General features: G+C 39.8%; 1 protein-coding gene across 9 annotated transcripts in view; it reads right to left on the bottom strand.

Moving 5' to 3' along the window:
* Positions 1 to 16,737, bottom strand: part of ARK2N (arkadia (RNF111) N-terminal like PKA signaling regulator 2N) — a 55,933-nt gene that overhangs the window by 23,458 nt on the left and 15,738 nt on the right. For 7 of the 9 annotated variants that reach the window (XM_053407587.1, XM_053407594.1, XM_053407592.1 and 4 more), the window contains 2 exons: positions 15,210 to 15,305; positions 10,138 to 10,954 (listed from right to left, as the gene is read on the bottom strand). In XM_053407587.1, coding sequence (XP_053263562.1) covers positions 10,138 to 10,861 — 724 coding nt within the window. In that variant the 5' untranslated portion in view covers positions 10,862 to 10,954; positions 15,210 to 15,305. Of the gene's footprint in view, positions 1 to 3,764; positions 4,670 to 10,137; positions 10,955 to 13,375; positions 13,525 to 15,209; positions 15,306 to 16,737 lie in introns of those variants that run through there. The other 2 variants (XM_053407591.1, XM_053407596.1) reach the window with 2 other exon arrangements.

The following is a 16,737-nucleotide window of genomic DNA, read 5'->3' as shown; positions in this document are numbered from 1 at the left end:
TTGTAGTCCCAAAACATCTGGAGGGCCGAGTTTGGGGATGCCTGCCTTAAGGTGTCTGGAGGGAAGGGGATTTACATCTGAGGAGGGAAGGCACAAACTCTTGCACAGCTGCCTCCTGATCTTTTAACCACAGCTAAGAGGGAGACAGCATTACATCTCCATTGTCTTTCAGTGGTCACCAAATTAAAACCAAACTTGTCTATTGAATAACTCTGTACAGAGTTATAATAAAAAGTACTGCTTTGACACCAAAGGTATGGTAGCACTGTAGAGAAACCACAGGTTTTTACCAAAAACAAAGGTGATTATGCTTTGCACAGGTAAAGAGTGAACAGAATGCTAAACATGATTATTCATAAACATCAGAAGACCTTTCAGGGTCTTCAGTAAAACTCCCATCTATTAATTTTTGCAAGGGGCTTCTAAGAACAAAATTACAATAAAATTATGCTAACAGGATTATAGCCAGCTACAACTAGTTTCGATCTCAAAACTATTACATTGTGAGGTGCCTATAGCATAACCTGACTCAGCTGATCTAGATTCTAAAACACCTGTATCATCCATTTTAAAAATATGCTTTAGAACATGCTTGAGGCAATGATGTTCTACAAAAAAAGCAGCCCCTGAGTGCTTGGGAAGACCTGTAAAGTTGACATGCAGTTCCGAATATATTTCTAAATGCTTAGATGCCTATCGGTACTAGAAAGGGGTACATACTAACTTCAACAAAATAATCACAATAATTTCTTAATTTTAAAAGTAGGTAAGGACAAATTCATAACGTTTTATTCAGGGCAAAAAAGGAGAGAGGGAAAAGAAAAGGTCTTGTCAAGATTATAAAAAATTACTCTACTGTTTGAAATCAATCAAGTTAATGTACACATGGTTTCATATTAGGAAGATATCAAATTTACATCAAAACACTCATATCAAAATTATACAAGGAAAGATTTAACACCAAAATTGCTTTAGAAACCATTCATATTTTCTTTTACATAAAATTACATCCTGCATAGCCTTTCAACTGTCACCCTGAAAATACAGCTTTTTAAAAGCAAGGTTTATTCTTAAAAGACATTGTGTAGAAGATAGGGCAGGGAACGCAGGTACATATTTCCAAGTTATTTTACTTTCATAAAATCAGTTATGACATTAGAAAAGGGGGAAGGCCAGTGAGCAGGCACACGGCAATAAAAAGGCAGGGTCCAAAGAGTTATTCTAGGAATGCCCCAAGGTCTTGGAAATGTCTGTTGTCATTTTTGAATGCTTGTCACTGAACAGCACGTCACATTACAGCCTGCTTCCAAAAGCCCCCTCAATTCCACGAGCACTTTGCCATGTGGTACAGGAAGGTGCTGTTAGAAAAACACAGTCCTTGGCCATGAAGAAGCAGTCACCCTGTTCTCTGGATGTCGGCCAATGTTTGCAAACTGTAGTTTTAGGTCCTAAGCAGTCCTAAGCACAATTACTTGAAAGCTCCATTGAACTTAATGAGACTTATTTCTGAGTAAGCATGTTTAGGCCCACACTGTAAACCTGAAATAGATGCAATGTTGTTTTGACCTTTGTTTGCCTATAACGGAAGGGGTTATGCTGAGCTACTGTACATTGTGCAAGCAACACATCTGATTTGCATTTAAAAGCCTAACTGGAGAAGGAAAACGGAAAACTTTCAGTTTCCATTATGAGAACAAAGTTTATCTAACCAGCAACTTTGTAAGGTTCATTACTCTACACAAAGCTACTTCCCAGGTGCAGAGTTTACCCCCAACCTGCACATTACAGTAACTGAAATAATGCTTAGGCATTTTCAACCAGAGGTGTTAGGGATATAGTTCAATTATTCTTTCAAGGCTGGCTTGGAAAATGCTTGAACTGGAACATGGGTTAAAACAATGGCCACAATCCAGAAAGTCATACAATAAGCACCACGTACTTAAATTTTCCACATGCTTGTGAATCCCTTACACCATTAAATTTACACTTTTCGGAGCTGTAGTCTATTTCACCCAAGGAGTGTGGGGCAGGTAAAATGTGAAAGTTCTACCATGTTACTAGCCCCCAAGACCTGGTTTGAATAAGAATGTCTTACACTGCTTCCAGAAGACATACTAGCTTGGTGGAGTCACATGGGGAAGAAAATTTAGAAGCTGAATGACACCATTGGCAGCCACCAAGAATGCCAATCTGTGCACCTTGCAATTCTGACTGGATGCCCAGAAAGTTTCTAATCTCTTAAATGTAATGATGATAAAATGGGAAGAAAGTTAGCTCTTAGGTATACTAGACCAGTGGTGGCTGATATCAATTTGAACTGGCAGAGCCAAAGGCAAGGAGACCAGGGTGGATAAAAAAAATCAATAATTTTAAAATAATAATAAAAAATTGATTTTTATTTTATTTAAATCAGATTTTTAAATTTAAATCGGATTTTTAAAATGAAATGCTTTTGGAGAAAAAATCTTTCTAAAGATAAGTTTTCTATTTAAGTTACATTATAGGCCGAAGGCTATTCATCAGGAAATAAGGATCTGTTTGAAGTTTTCATGCGCGCTACAACTAAGTCTAAGGGTTTTTTTGTTTTTGTTTTAAATTGTTTAACCACATCAGTTAACAAACATGGATACATATGCTATACTGTTATTGCTTTAGTTAAATAAATTGTTTAAATTGTTATTAAGGAAATGATTAAGTTTCTCCTTCCAATAAAGTACAGCAGAAAAGTTGCCCAAATATAAACAGTTAACTTATTAAACTTCACAACAATGTCATAATTATTTGTCTATGTATTTCTACTAGTATAACCAAATCAGTAGTTTTTCATAAAACTCTAAAAACCACCCTGAAAATTTATTATTCCAAAAATGAAACCTTCGTCTGGTTGTAAATATTAAGATTATACCAGCAAGAATATCTTTCTGTAAAAAAATGATTTAAATCAAGTCTTACCGACTAGTGATTTAAATCGATTTGATTTAAATGATATCCTAGAGAAAGCTCAACAACTTGCCCATGAAGGAAACCATCAGTTGGTGGAGCCAGAGGCAATGACAGGCAGAAAAAACAAATTCGTGTTGTCCCCATCCTCCTCTCTCTGCTAGTTATACAATGGCAACACTATGACCAGGGAGAAGGAAAATGATGGGCACAGCTACTCCCGGGACTGGTTTTAATAAAGAAAGCAGGGAGTTAGGGATTGGCTAAGGTCAGACTTGAAGCTGGTGGAGCAATGCCCCATTTCCTGTAACAGACCGGCCTCCACTGTACTAGACCCTGATTGACATGTACAACAAACCCTTGCATGGGCTGCCTAAAGAGACTCTCTGGATTGCAGCCAATGTACTTTGTTCTTCCTCCATGGTAGGTCAGATTTTTTTAAAAAACAACCAGCCTTGACCAATTTTTTTTTTTTACTTCAATACAGGCTTCTGGAGTTTAAATGGAACATGAAAATGCAATCTGATGATGTATTAACACACACCAATTACTATTTTTCTGTTTGTGGACAGGTGGCCTAAGTGTTTAAAGCAGTCATGCTGGTACAATAAAAAACTTATTCAACCTCTTTTATTAAAAACGTCAAATTTTCTAGAAGTTAGTGTAACCCACGGTAGACAGGCCTATTGCTTCTAACTATCTCTCAAATTCCTGTGGTCCTGGGGTAACGTGAGTTTTTACCAAAACATATGCTTCCTAAATGTCACAAACACTTGTGAGAAAAATAAAGGCTAAAGAGGGGCTATCAAATCATCTCGTCCATAGACTGGCCAACTTCAATCCAACAGGATCAAAGGAGAAACCCAAAAAATATGGCAAGCAATATATAATCCTGTTTATGATGCACAATCTAGATACTAGCATTTGTTTAAGAAAATATTCACAGGGTATACTGTCTGGGTATATAAGGCTGCTTTCAATTCCAAATTTGTATTTCCACATATAAACACTTTTGGCATGCAAAAGGAGCATACAAGTGAATACATTGATTGTTCCTACAGTAAGACACACACAAAAAGATCACTAAATTGTATCTTGCCAAGCTTTGGTGATGATAAGCTGGAGAGGAGAAGCATTTTAATGGTAACCTTAAGTACAAATCTGTTGTCTTCAAAAAAATCCAACACTGGCAGTTAAAAAGCCTAAAGAAGGAACCAAAAAAACATACAGAATACAGCTTTTGCAGTTCAATAAAGGTCAACAGGAAAGGTTTGGGAACCATGTTAAGTTTGTGATTGATTCAAGTTGGGTTCTGTGATATTCCCATTTTCAGGAAAGATAGCTGGGAAATTGTTATTTAAAGTTGCAGTGTCGGCATTTTGACAGCTCACATAAGAATTAAAGGGCGGCTGTGGAAGCACTTGGCTATCAGGCACCTGCACAAATACCCCTGCCTGAGTAGCTGGGGAGATTCTTTGGCCAGCTAATGGTACTTTAGGTTCCCTGGGCTCCAGCTGCTGCTTGCTTTCTTCATCTGTGTCAAGGCGGGTTAGCTTTTCTATCCACATGCGAAACTTCTCCTCTGTCTGCCTCTGCATCTCGGCAAAGCAGTTCATGGCCTCTTCCAGGACACTGCCTATGCAGTTCCTATCCCATACGGTGCCCCTGTCAAGCAATCCTGGAATTTCCCTGGTCGCTCCTCCAGATCCCCCAGCACGACTGAAGCCAGCTTTAAAGACATTGAGGCCATTGCATAAGACATCATTAAGGAAAAGGTAATCACATCCATACATTAAGGCATGCGAGCACGAACAAGCTACATACTTGCTCTAACTGGTCAGGTAGATAGAATCTCTGAGAAGCACTGAGATACCTGCCCAGTTAAAAGTTCATAAGCCACCACCCCAACATAATTATTTAAATCTTTTGGCTTTCAAAACATTTTTTCAGAAGGTGAAATCAACCCTATTTCTAAGTTTGGTGTCTTCCTCGCTGAACAAAAGCCAAAGCAGCATAACTTTGTAAGAATCAAAATCTTGTTTTATGAGAATACAACCAACACTCTAATTTTATGCACACTCCATCTAAGTAAAACGTAAGAATACAAGAGTTGCCGTGCGAGATTAGAGCATAGTCTGTCTAGTCCAGCATTCCATTTCCAATATCTGACCTCACAAGCAAGGTACGATGGTGGTGGCTATTCGTGGTTGTTTCTCCACGTTATCTAGTCATCAGATATATCTACTGCCTCTGGGGGTGAAGGTTCTGTTTCTCTCTCAAGGTTACTAGCTTCTGGATTTGATTTTATGGATTTGATTTATATTTAAATAATCTTATATTCAACTACTGAGCGCAGAAGGGGAAACACAGAGCAGATTACGCCAAAGAAAAGCACAGGGCTGGATCCAGACCTGCCTGCAGCAGAACTCTAGGTTCCCATGCGTAGAAGTGGCTTTTCAGCAATTCCTCCCTTTTGCCGACAGCTCTCTATGTCCCCACAAAGCAGCTTGGGAGGGTTGAGGTATCCTCCAAAGGTATCCTCCAAAATTGTGTATGGGGTCATATGGGGGGGAGGGGCTGCAGAAGAGGGGAAGCACTGGTGAAAAATGCCTCCTTGTATCCCATTTGCAGGATTAAGTGTGTGGGAGCTCCTGATGGATCAGAACCTTATCTGTGAATGGAAAGAGACTTTCCATTCAGAGGGAGATGTCTGAATCCAACCCACAGTCTTTGTTTACTCTGCTTTAAGGAGAAAATCCCAAAGCACGAAGACCTGTATGTGGACCTTGTGGGTGAAAACATTCCCAGAGGGAAAAGTTGCTCTTGCAGATAGTCAGAACCACAACTCAAGGAGAGGATCCCAAACATGCACAAAGAAAACCCTAATTTTGAACTCTGAGCAGCTCATCTAAGTTTGCAGAAACATAATTTTCATTCTGTATTCTAACGGTAGCACGTAGGTCTTCACAAATCTCAGATTTTTCTGCAAAGAATGAGTTGACACAGATCATGGAAGGTGGATGTGGGCCTGAGAGATGAAACATGAGGCACAAGTGAAGCATGGATAACGGAAGGAAAATCTACAGGTAATTTCTAGTAGTGATTAGCAAGTGACCAGCAACACACTACTGGTTTGGGACTTGCCTACACGCTTCCATCTTATTCTCTGCAACTGTGATGTCCAGAATTTATTTTAGAGGGAAGTAGTTTAGGAATTTAACTGGGCACCTGTTTTGAAATACTGACAGTGAAAAATACTGGGGCATCTCACTTGATTCTTAAGTCTCTAGCTCAGTGTGCTACAATATGGGGAGGAGAGTCACACATAGCTGATGCTACGGGAACCTACCACAAGAATACCATGAGGGGACTACTACTCATAAATTATAGTGTTTAGGTTAGTTTTTGCATTCTTTTTCAATGGCAAACAATTAAGAGTATGACATTAGTCTGATAGATTGCTTTCTCAGGAGGCAGAGGTTAAAATTCTCAAAACCTGAGTATGAGTAGAACTATGCCTACTATCCTTATAGGAATGAAATATCTGGACTTTTATTATGGGATGCATTCTTCTTGAGTTGTTAGAAGCAATATATCTTCACTTACAGTGAAGTCCTTCAATGACTAAAAAGATCAGAGACAACTAGATATGGAAAGGTCTGCCTTTTGAGCTCTTCTCATAAACCTAGCATTCTATAATAACAGCAGCTGCTTTTGAAGGGAAATTCAGATTTCTTCTCCAGGGCAATGTCTACCAGAAGGAAATTCTGGGCTATCTTCTATCCTCCTCTCTTCCAGGATGACAAGAGGGGCAAAGGGGTGTTTCCTTCTGTTCGGAACACAGAAGAACTGCACTAATATGCCATGATTTACAAGATTACAATTCCACAGCCAGAGCTTTGGCTCTAGACGTGTACCCATTACAAATACAACTAATTGCAAACTGTAGGCTTTTATCCATGTTTTCAGCTGGGTGGGGCAGGGTTCTTCCCTCCCCCTCTGTAGCACCAGCACTGGAACTACACCTTGGGTTTGTCCTGCTTACCACTGGCAAAAAGGACAAGAGGTAGTTGAACCCTACTAACACGGCTGAGGGTGAACTTTCAAAACAGCTTGCAGCAATGGTAGATTAAAGAAAGATTTTCATTTCCAACTTACAAGAAGGACATATGGTATGGTAGCTATAGAGGGGCAGGCAGAAACCTTTGTGCATGGTTATGGTTTTTAGGCAATTGTCACTCCCATTCAATTTCCAAATGACACTGTCAGTGAGTTCATTTTTGCAGCTCTGGATAAAATAGCTTTCTCAAATTTAAAATATAATTTTACTCAAAACTTCACTGTAGCAGGCCCCAATCAGATCTACCCTCTGCAGGTCCCCAAACCTAGATTTTATTAAGAGATGGAAAACTACTCAATACAAACAACTTAATGCTTATGCAAACTGACACTGATATAGATATTTTAATGGTGGCTAGGTCTTATCTTTACAAAGGTTGCCTCAACATTTTTAAGGGATAAAAAGAAATCCATATGCACGTAACTTAAAGAAGGCAAATACTTGGCCTCCACAACCCCACATGCGTGTTTTTTGCACTAATTTCTCCAAAAACAGGTTACTTTAGGGTTATGATACATTATTTACTCTCCTGTTTACTAGCAAAACTAAAATGTAAACAAGCAGGTACAGCTTATGTACTTTTCACTTAGCTCTTCCAATTTCCCATTTTGGTGTTTCTTGCCTTCCTTTAAAATTGAGAAACTCTCACCTAGCCTAAAAAAAGAGGGCTAAGATGTATTGCAAGTTCCTGAAACTATGTGTGTGCTCATGAGCACTCACCTGGAATTCCAGCTTTCAATCCTTGACTTATTTTTTCCCCTAAAACAGAAATGCAACAGAAACAAAATCCTGCCCCTACTTAAACTGACAATGACACTTTCAAAAGAACCACAATTATATAGGTTTTATATTTCTATAACAAGCAAGGCAAAGGCACCGAGGGAGGAGTGATCCACACTTTTAAAGACTTAATTGCTTTGCTTCATACTATGCACCAAACAACCAATATATCCACAGTGAAACATGCCAGAGAGAAGCATTGTTAATGGAGGGCATATTGTGTGGAGGCTGTGATGATGTAAAGCTTGCTACTCTTCCATATCCTTCAGCAGAGAGAAGCTGACTTAAGGGCTTGTCTATATACAAACATTTGAACAAGATGGCCCCTGCCATTGTTCGGTGTCCCATCGGAGAAGGTTTAGACAGCAGAGATTCTGCCTTACAGAAGAGACTGTACTAGAGATCCCCTTACTTGATAGGAAGCCCAGGCTACACCTCTCTCTCCATTGTGTCTACAATGTCTGCCAGTACTTTACACCTGCACAGAATTGCACACGGGCATCAAATCAATGGAATAAGATAGCCGGCCGGGCAGTCAGATTCTGCTAGCACTACACCAGACTAGCAAAGACCCACCAAAAACCTGTTGTGGGTGTAATAAAAGATTCCCTGTTCAAAACTAGTGTGATATGAAAAAGGGCCGGCCTAGATATTTAGTATAAGGCAGCTTCCTATGTACCCTGAGTCAGAAAACTGGCCAATCTAAGCTCAGTACTGTCAATACATACTGGTAATGGCTCTCTAGGATTAGACAGCAAGGCATTCCCTGGCAAAGATTGAATCTGGGACCTTCTGCATGCAAAACAGATCTTCTACCCATGAGCTATGGCCCTTCTTCCCAGTATGCCAGTTTTTTATATGTAGCCAGCATTTTATGTGGAAAACTATGCCATGTCCATGGTATGAAATGGTACAGTCCAGCAACAGAGCCAGTCTGCTTGGGGTTAGTCCCTTTCACCTAAGATTGTACACAATCTTTTTTTTAAAAAACGCTATGTCCAGAGCAAAGCCTTAGTCTGTTCACTGATATGGCATCTCACTAGGCACTGTTGCAGTGCAACTTCCATTTATTTTAACAGGTTTGGGCAGAAAGCTCATGATATCCAAAGTGACATGGAGGCTGGGCAACTAAAAGCCCTGGCAGACTACACCCATAAGCAACTGTAAAACCCAAAGTGCTGTGCAAAGGCAGAATCCATCAAACTTTAAAAGGTTACCACTGGCAGAAAGAATACTTGAAGGGTCAAGCTGCAAAAACAGCATTATAGTTTTCCTTTTAAGTCTTCCCACATCATATAGAAATAGCTTTACTGAGGACACAGGTTTTAATTACAAAACTTATCTCTCTCATGCAAAGAAACAAATGTTATGTTCACCCATAAAAGATCGGCAAACCAAAAGCTTTTTAAATAGTATTTTATTTTAAGGTTGCTATAAAATGCAGTTATTTTGAGTACCATATGCCAAGTAGAAGATACATATTCCTCCTCATGCTATTTGGGATAAAGGAATAATGCAGGCCTTAACAAATGGAAAGCTGTCCAAAATGCACCTTCCAGTATTTGATCATAAGAATGGCCCCAATATTTGATTGTAAGAATGGCCAAGATATTTCACCTCTCAGTCACACAATATGGATGCAGCAGGAAAAATGATATTAGTAATTGTGCAATCCATGCAACAGAGGACATTGAAACCCTCTGGCTTCTGAAACTGAGGGGTAGTGTGGAGCCTGTTAATTTGCAATCTAAGTGCAAAATATTCCTCATATAGGTTCTGAAGTAACCAGCTCACCTAATTGTAACACACAACGAAGCTGAACCAGTTTATCATGCACTAAAATGAAGTTGGAAAGTGCACCATTAAATTAAGTATTGGAGAGAGCATGGCCTTCTCCAACAGCAAAACTATGCCCCATGGTGTTTCAGATGCAGATACAGTTGCAGTATTTTAAAAGAATAATCCATTTGTAATAAAATAGCTTCAAACTAGGCTGTTTTAAATACGTCTGTCTAAGCCACACTGATGTTAACTAGTGGGGGCAGAAAGCAGGGTCTGGAACTCAACTCACCATTACCAGTTTTTTAAATTTTCAATTCTGCAAATAAGAACATTCAAAAACCCCAGGACCCACCTTTAAAACATTTCACATACTGCAGCCCTCCAATTTACATAGAGTTGCAGTTCTCCTAGTTTATTATTTCTATTTTCTCAAGTGTCGCTCCTCTAAATTTAGCAGGACAGCTGAGAAATGATGGTAGGAGCTTTACCAGTTCAGTTTAAAAAACATCCTCTACCTGGTATCTCTGCAGTGATTGTCTTGCTGCTCCCTGAAACTTCTTCATCATCATCTGATGAACTCGTGCTTGAGTCACAGGTCAGGTCACTATCACTGGTACTGCTGTCCTGCAGCAGGTTGTATTTCTTGCGGGCAGCTGCCTCCCGTTTCTGCCTCAATAACCGAATTCTCTCTTTGTGCTTTTGGCTCCGATGACCTTTGACCTTGGCGACACGACCATTCTGCTTATCACTAGACTGCCGGTTTTTCTTTGCAGCCATTGTTGAGGTTTCACTCTCCGACCTTGACCGCCTGGATTTCCTCCCAACAGTAGACCCTGATACCGCAGAAGCATCTCCTTCTATAGTTGCTTCAGCTTGGCTGGGCTCGTTCTCTTCTGCGGAAGACAGAGTGTCTGAATCAGCCAAGTGCCCACTGGAAGAAGGGGACAGCATGCAATGGTTGGAAGAGTCACTCTCATAAACACGGCCAGCTGTTGGTTTGTCACTCCCTGTTGATGCTAGCTGAGATTCTGACGAGTCTCGTCTCAGTTCCATCAGCAAGCATGGCATCGAGGCAAGCACTGTCGAATCCTCCACAGCAGCTCCACTCTCTTTCTGGGCATGCATTTCTAGTTCTACAGGTCCCTCTTCACACAGAGCTGCTTCTTGTTTTTCTGGGAGTTTTGATGGAACCTCTGGGTCAATGAGTTCTTCTACTTTGTCTGCTGCCTCCATCTTCATTTCAAAATTTTAAGTCTCTCCTGGTTTCAAAGCATGGATCACAGAGTCTAGCGGACAGCACAAATTAGCCAAGGGCTTCAGGAGGAAAGCAACCTGCAGGAGAACACACAGAACAAATGAACAGGTTTGGCAGTGACACAGTAGCAAAATTACGGTACTTTAAGGAGAATTTGTAACAACCATGGGAGAGTGCAAAGGATCTTGCTGGTTATATAGGAGAAATCAATAAGTTTACTGAAGCCCTTTATTTTAAACTGGCAACTCAGTTGGGGCTTAACACTTTCCCAACAAATTTCAGGCTCCCCCCCCCCAATATTTCCCAGAGAGGGCCAAGCTGTGCTGAAGAGTCAAGAAATTAGCCTCTTGAGGACTTCTGTTAAAACATGCTTTGCTTCAAACATAAGGTCCAACTAAAGAGCACATTTGGGTACACTACGGAGTTCCAGCCCAAGTTTTTTTGCCAGCAATTTAGTGATGTACCAGTGGTGTGAAACAGCACTGGGCCCAGGAGGGGAAATTCCTCCCAATTATCAGGAATCAGAACAGTGGCAGCAATGACCATTCACTCAAGTAGTTTGGACACACCTCCAACTGATATTGAAGTCTGGGAGCTGATCCAAATTCCTCTCCAGCAACAGAAGTAAGAAGAAAAGGCCTCCTTCTTGCAAGGCTTTCAGATCAGCACACAATAGTAAGCAAATAGATCAGTTCCCCTTTCCTCATTAAAGTGAGACCACAAGCTTCCAGGTGCCATGAAGGTTAATGTCCCTCATTCCATCACTATCAAGCCAACTATGGACAATAGCAGTACTAGGAAAAAGAACTGGAGCCTGACAGAAGACCAGAAGCAGAATGACTCAGAACTGTACCCAATTGCTCAAACATATAACTCAGTATATGGAATGTTATCTCAGCCTAAATTATTATTACTCTGGTTCAAGGGTTGATGCCAGTTGCTCACATTCACAATAATAATGACGGTGGGAAGTCAGGTAGGACTTCAAAATGTGTATACGCCAGACAAATTTAGACTATATCCTATTTAGACCATATCAGGACTTAATCTTCATATTCTATCAAATAGTCTTTCTGTGGCTACATTAATATTTTTCTTTATCTATTTATCTATTTCTTTAGCTAACCTTTTAGATATTTGGTTTCCATGGTCAGATTTCATAGGTTTTAATACCGTACAGTTTTACTATTAGTATCATTTCTGTCCAAAGAAATGTCCACTGGTTTGGGACCACCTTCTGGATTTTGAGCCTTCTATGCCAGTACTGCCCACTTGATAAAATGTTTCTCCACAATGACGGTGCTCTTTAAAGTGGTCAAGTGTGCTTCTTACAGTTTAAAATCAGGTACAGAAAAATGTAATGCTTACAAAGCAATACAGGTACTTTTTTTCAGAGAGAAGTGGCACGATGCTAAATAATTCTGTCCACATGTCCCCTGTCCTGTCCCCCAGTCTCAAACAAATGCATTGCTCTCCCAACATTAGTGGCTTAGTGGACAAAGTCCTGGTTGTGGGACACTAAAGTTGTGATCACCTTCCCTGGCTGGCTGGGAGTTTAAAGTTCTCAGATGATAAACATAGAGGAAATGAATCACTTTGAACAATGAGAAGTGTTATAGAAACGATCACCTTAAGATACAGGGAAATTCCACAGGAAAGGTGTTTTAAAGTAGACAGCAGCCTACTTTAAAAACATGTGAAAAAATGTGAAGCGATTCTTAGGATTCTGCATGTCATGTGTATATATATGACTCTCCAGATGTACTCAAGCACAGCTATGCTGAATGAAAGTGCTTCAGTTATATTTATACTATATGTGCTTACTAGGGATAGCTATTTAAACCAGACTAGAGGTAATTCATAGGTGGAAAATGGCAAATGTCACTATCTAGAGATGCTTAAACATTACACAGAAGCCCCTCTGGTTTTAGTGGGACATAAACAAGTTTAAAGGTTGAGCTGGAAAGAGGGCCAAGGCTGCCTACCTCTTACACAAGTCTGAACCAACCTAGGAAAAGGCTTTATACCAAATCAGGCCAACAGTTCATCTACCTCAGTATTGTCCACAATAACTGGCAGCAACTCTGCAATGTTTCAGACAGAAGCCTCACCCAGCCATACCTGAAGACAGCGGGGATTGAAAGGGGGCCTTCGGCATGAAAATCAGCTGTTTTACACTTAGCAACAGTATAAGAAAAATACACACAGGAAAGCTACAAATTTACTTCACTGAGGATGCCAATTGTAAATTATTTTACAATTATTACTGTATTCCTAAAACTAGCTACATGGAAAGGATCACTTCATCACAGAGTGAAAGAGAAATATAGAAAGAATATGAAACAATAATAACTTTCAGTGAATATCTATGACAGGAGTTGTTGTCTGCAATACAAATCCCTGCAAAGAGTATTTACTTAGCCATTAACTATATAAAGTATTAAGGGGCATGTTCTTCAGATTTCTCATTTATAAACAGAAGTATGCTGCTGGCTTACTATGCAAGAAGACAAGCTAAGTACTTGCTTAGAAGTAAACGTGCCTCTCGCGGTGCACTGATATCATTACTTCATGCAACATTCAGGTTCTTCTTTAAGGTCTCATTTACAAGTACTGGCCTAGACTGACCCAGATAAACTTGCGAGATCTGGCAGAGGAAACAGTATAAGAAGAGGCAACTGAATATGAGAAAACATTTATTTCTATCCCTGAAAAAATTCAGCCATAATGTTATCTTTTTAATTCAAGCTCCGGTTAATAGAGAGTAGTATAATTAGGAATTCATTAGCCCAGCATCCACACCCTTTATGAAAAGGAATCTTATGCTTCATGTTTATCTAAAACAGACTTGATGAAATAAATATATTTTATAAAATAAATAAATGCTTATCTAAGCATTTTTTCTCTTCAATGCAACATTCTGACCTCTAGCTGTTTCCAGCTTATTTAGGAACCCTGGAATGTGCCTTATATAAAGTCAGACCACTGATTTAACTAGGTCAGTATTGTCTGTACTGGTTGGAGAACCTCAGGCCCAGGGTTCAAATGAGGTACTCCAGGAATCTCTCAGGCCACACACTCCTGACCTCCCCGTTCTGCATCCTCCTCAAGTGTTTTTGCCTGAGTGGACTGTGTGCTTCAACTGCGACTATGTTTTTGGGTGATAATGCCAAGGCCAGTGCCTCCCTACAATGCAGCGTTGCCCATCATCACTCCAGTGTCCCATCAGGCTGATGTGACCCATCTCCAAGGACATGAGCACACGACTAGCAGAGTCCAAACAGAAGCTGAGCCTTGAGGTGTAACATCTAAGCCTAATTTATTGCGCACAAAATCAAATGTAACAAAACCAAGAAAATATGGCTTCTCTCTGCGTCTTTCTTCCTCGGAGAGAGAACTGCAAAAGCAATAGCTATACAGAACGGAACAGTGTATCTCAATTTCTGCTCACAAGACTCCAACAATCAGTGCTAGAATGTAAACAAAGACATGTGACATGTCACAATCCCACACATCTGCAGCCTAAGTGGAGGATAGAGAGTTGCGTGCAAGCGTAAAAACCATGATTTTTGCAAGGCTGGAATGCAAAAATACCAAGTCACAGCCACTACTCTACCCATTTTGCCTCTGGTAACACCTGCCATTGCATGCAGCCCCCAGAAGGTTCCTCACAAATAAACTTAAGGCAATTGGCCTGAGGTTTTCTGACCCGTGGTCTGCCCTGACTGACGTTAGCTTTTTAACGCTTCAGGTAGATTTCCCCAGCTCTTGAACTCTGACCTGCTGCATGCAAAACACATGCTGTACTAATGAATTACAGCAAAATGCATACACTGGACATACATAGCTAAAGCTAAGACAGTTTAAAAGATTCTATACAATATTTAGTCAAAGAACACACAGAAGAGTTCAACCACGTGAGAGTGGGTAGTTAATTTAGCAACTTCTGTTTCTAGTGGCTATCAAAGCAGCAATTGTCTCAGGCTAAATTCACACACATGGAGTTGTAGTTAACAAAGTTCTACTCTGAGTAGAGCCATATGAATTAACATACCTAAGTTACTTATGTCCATTACTTTCAGTGGGTCTACTCTGAGTATGACTGTGAGTATCAATGTGGATACAGCCCATCCAATCTGACAGTTAATATGCAATAGGAAATAAATTACCACTTACAAGCTCAGTTTTTTGCTGCATAGTTATTTGATGCGATAACTGCCTCTTATCTATGACAGTTAATAAAATTGATACATTATGGATTGTCTTGTTATTTCTCATGCTCAGATGATGAAAAGAGCTGTTGTACATGAAGAGTATAAGATAAGGACTCACCCTTCAGCTACTGCTGTCACTGCTGCACCTGTTCTGCAGACAGAAGACTTGAGTGCCCAAAGTTGTCATTCTGGCTGTTTTTCACCACCAAACTCACTACAAAAGCAAACAAAAACTCACATGTAAAAAAAAATTTTTTTAAACGAAGCAAAACAAACAAACAAACAAAACCAGCAAAAGTTTAGCAGGTTCTTATCATTCAACAAAATTTTCAAGAAAGGTGAAACCGAATCAGTAGGTTCTTCTCATTATATAGAATTCCCTATCTGTATGTATATATCCACAAGCATGGCAGATACTCCTGAAGATTATCTCCTTTGCATAACCTGTCTATTGCGCAGGAACACAAATGCATTTTCCTTACTCATAAGCCGACAGTTAACCTTCTCTCTGGGTTATGAGTATGCTGCATTAGAATTACAATTGCAATTACAACAACCATTTGTACATTTAAAAATGAGGGAAAGCACTCCATATTTTTTTAAGTCTAGTCATTTTATTTAACAAGGGACAGTGGTAAATGCCTGCCTGACCAGCTCTCTTTGCTGACACATCAGTAACCAACCACAAACTGAAATTTTGCAAGATTCACTACTTAACCCTGGCACGTGTTTAATCAAAAGTCAGCCTTTTCACATGTGTCCAGCCAAATTCTTGACTGCAGAAAAGACAAGTGCATGAACTTTAGACAATGGCATACCCACGTATTTTTCTTACACCAGTGGTCACTGAACTTTGTATTGAGACCTATCTTTGCTATTTTCAGATAACGTTCTCTTACCTTCTGGTCACTATATGAGTGGATGTCTAATAGGGTTCCAAATTAAAACCAACTGCTGTAATTTGTCATCAATCTTTATCCCAGTTGGTTTTTGTCCTGGATCTGAATTAATGTTATGTATGTATGTATGTATGCATGTATAATTAAGAGTTTTTAATTGTTTTTTCTAAATGCAACATGCAATGTTGTAAATCACATCAATATGCCTCATGAGAAGTAAATAATAATCATCCAATTTTGAGAGGCTTCATTATGACTGTAAAAGCAACATTCTCACTATCCATATAAAGCCATTCACTCCTCATGAAGGGAAGAACAGGACAGTGCTTGCATCCTCTCTCTCACAAACCCCACTATGTACATGTTGGGCGGAGGAAGGTCGAAAGCAAGCAACCTCACGTGATGATAATCAGTCAACGCCTGTGCAAGGCTACAATTAACTCCAAAAAAGATGTAAATATATTACAATGATGCACCAGGCCATGGTTAGCGAAGGCTTCATTTTTCTTTCAATGTATTTCTGCAGGTTTAAGCTGGTAAAAAGGCTCATAGTGTTTTTTTTAGGTCATAACTTTGAAGGAAACCAGACATTTCAGTTGAAGTCTAGCACTTACTAAATGTTTTGAGAGTTACAACAGGAGTGCTAATTTAAGTACAGTACTGGGGTGGAATTGGAATGCTGTAGGAAGAGTTTTCTTGTCAAGCTTCTCCAAGTAGGCCTCACTGAGTTTTGATGACAAGCCACAT

Source organism: Podarcis raffonei, chromosome 11 (assembly GCF_027172205.1).
Source record: "Podarcis raffonei isolate rPodRaf1 chromosome 11, rPodRaf1.pri, whole genome shotgun sequence".
NCBI lineage: Eukaryota > Metazoa > Chordata > Lepidosauria > Squamata > Lacertidae > Podarcis > Podarcis raffonei.
This window is presented reverse-complemented; position numbering and strand designations above follow the sequence as displayed.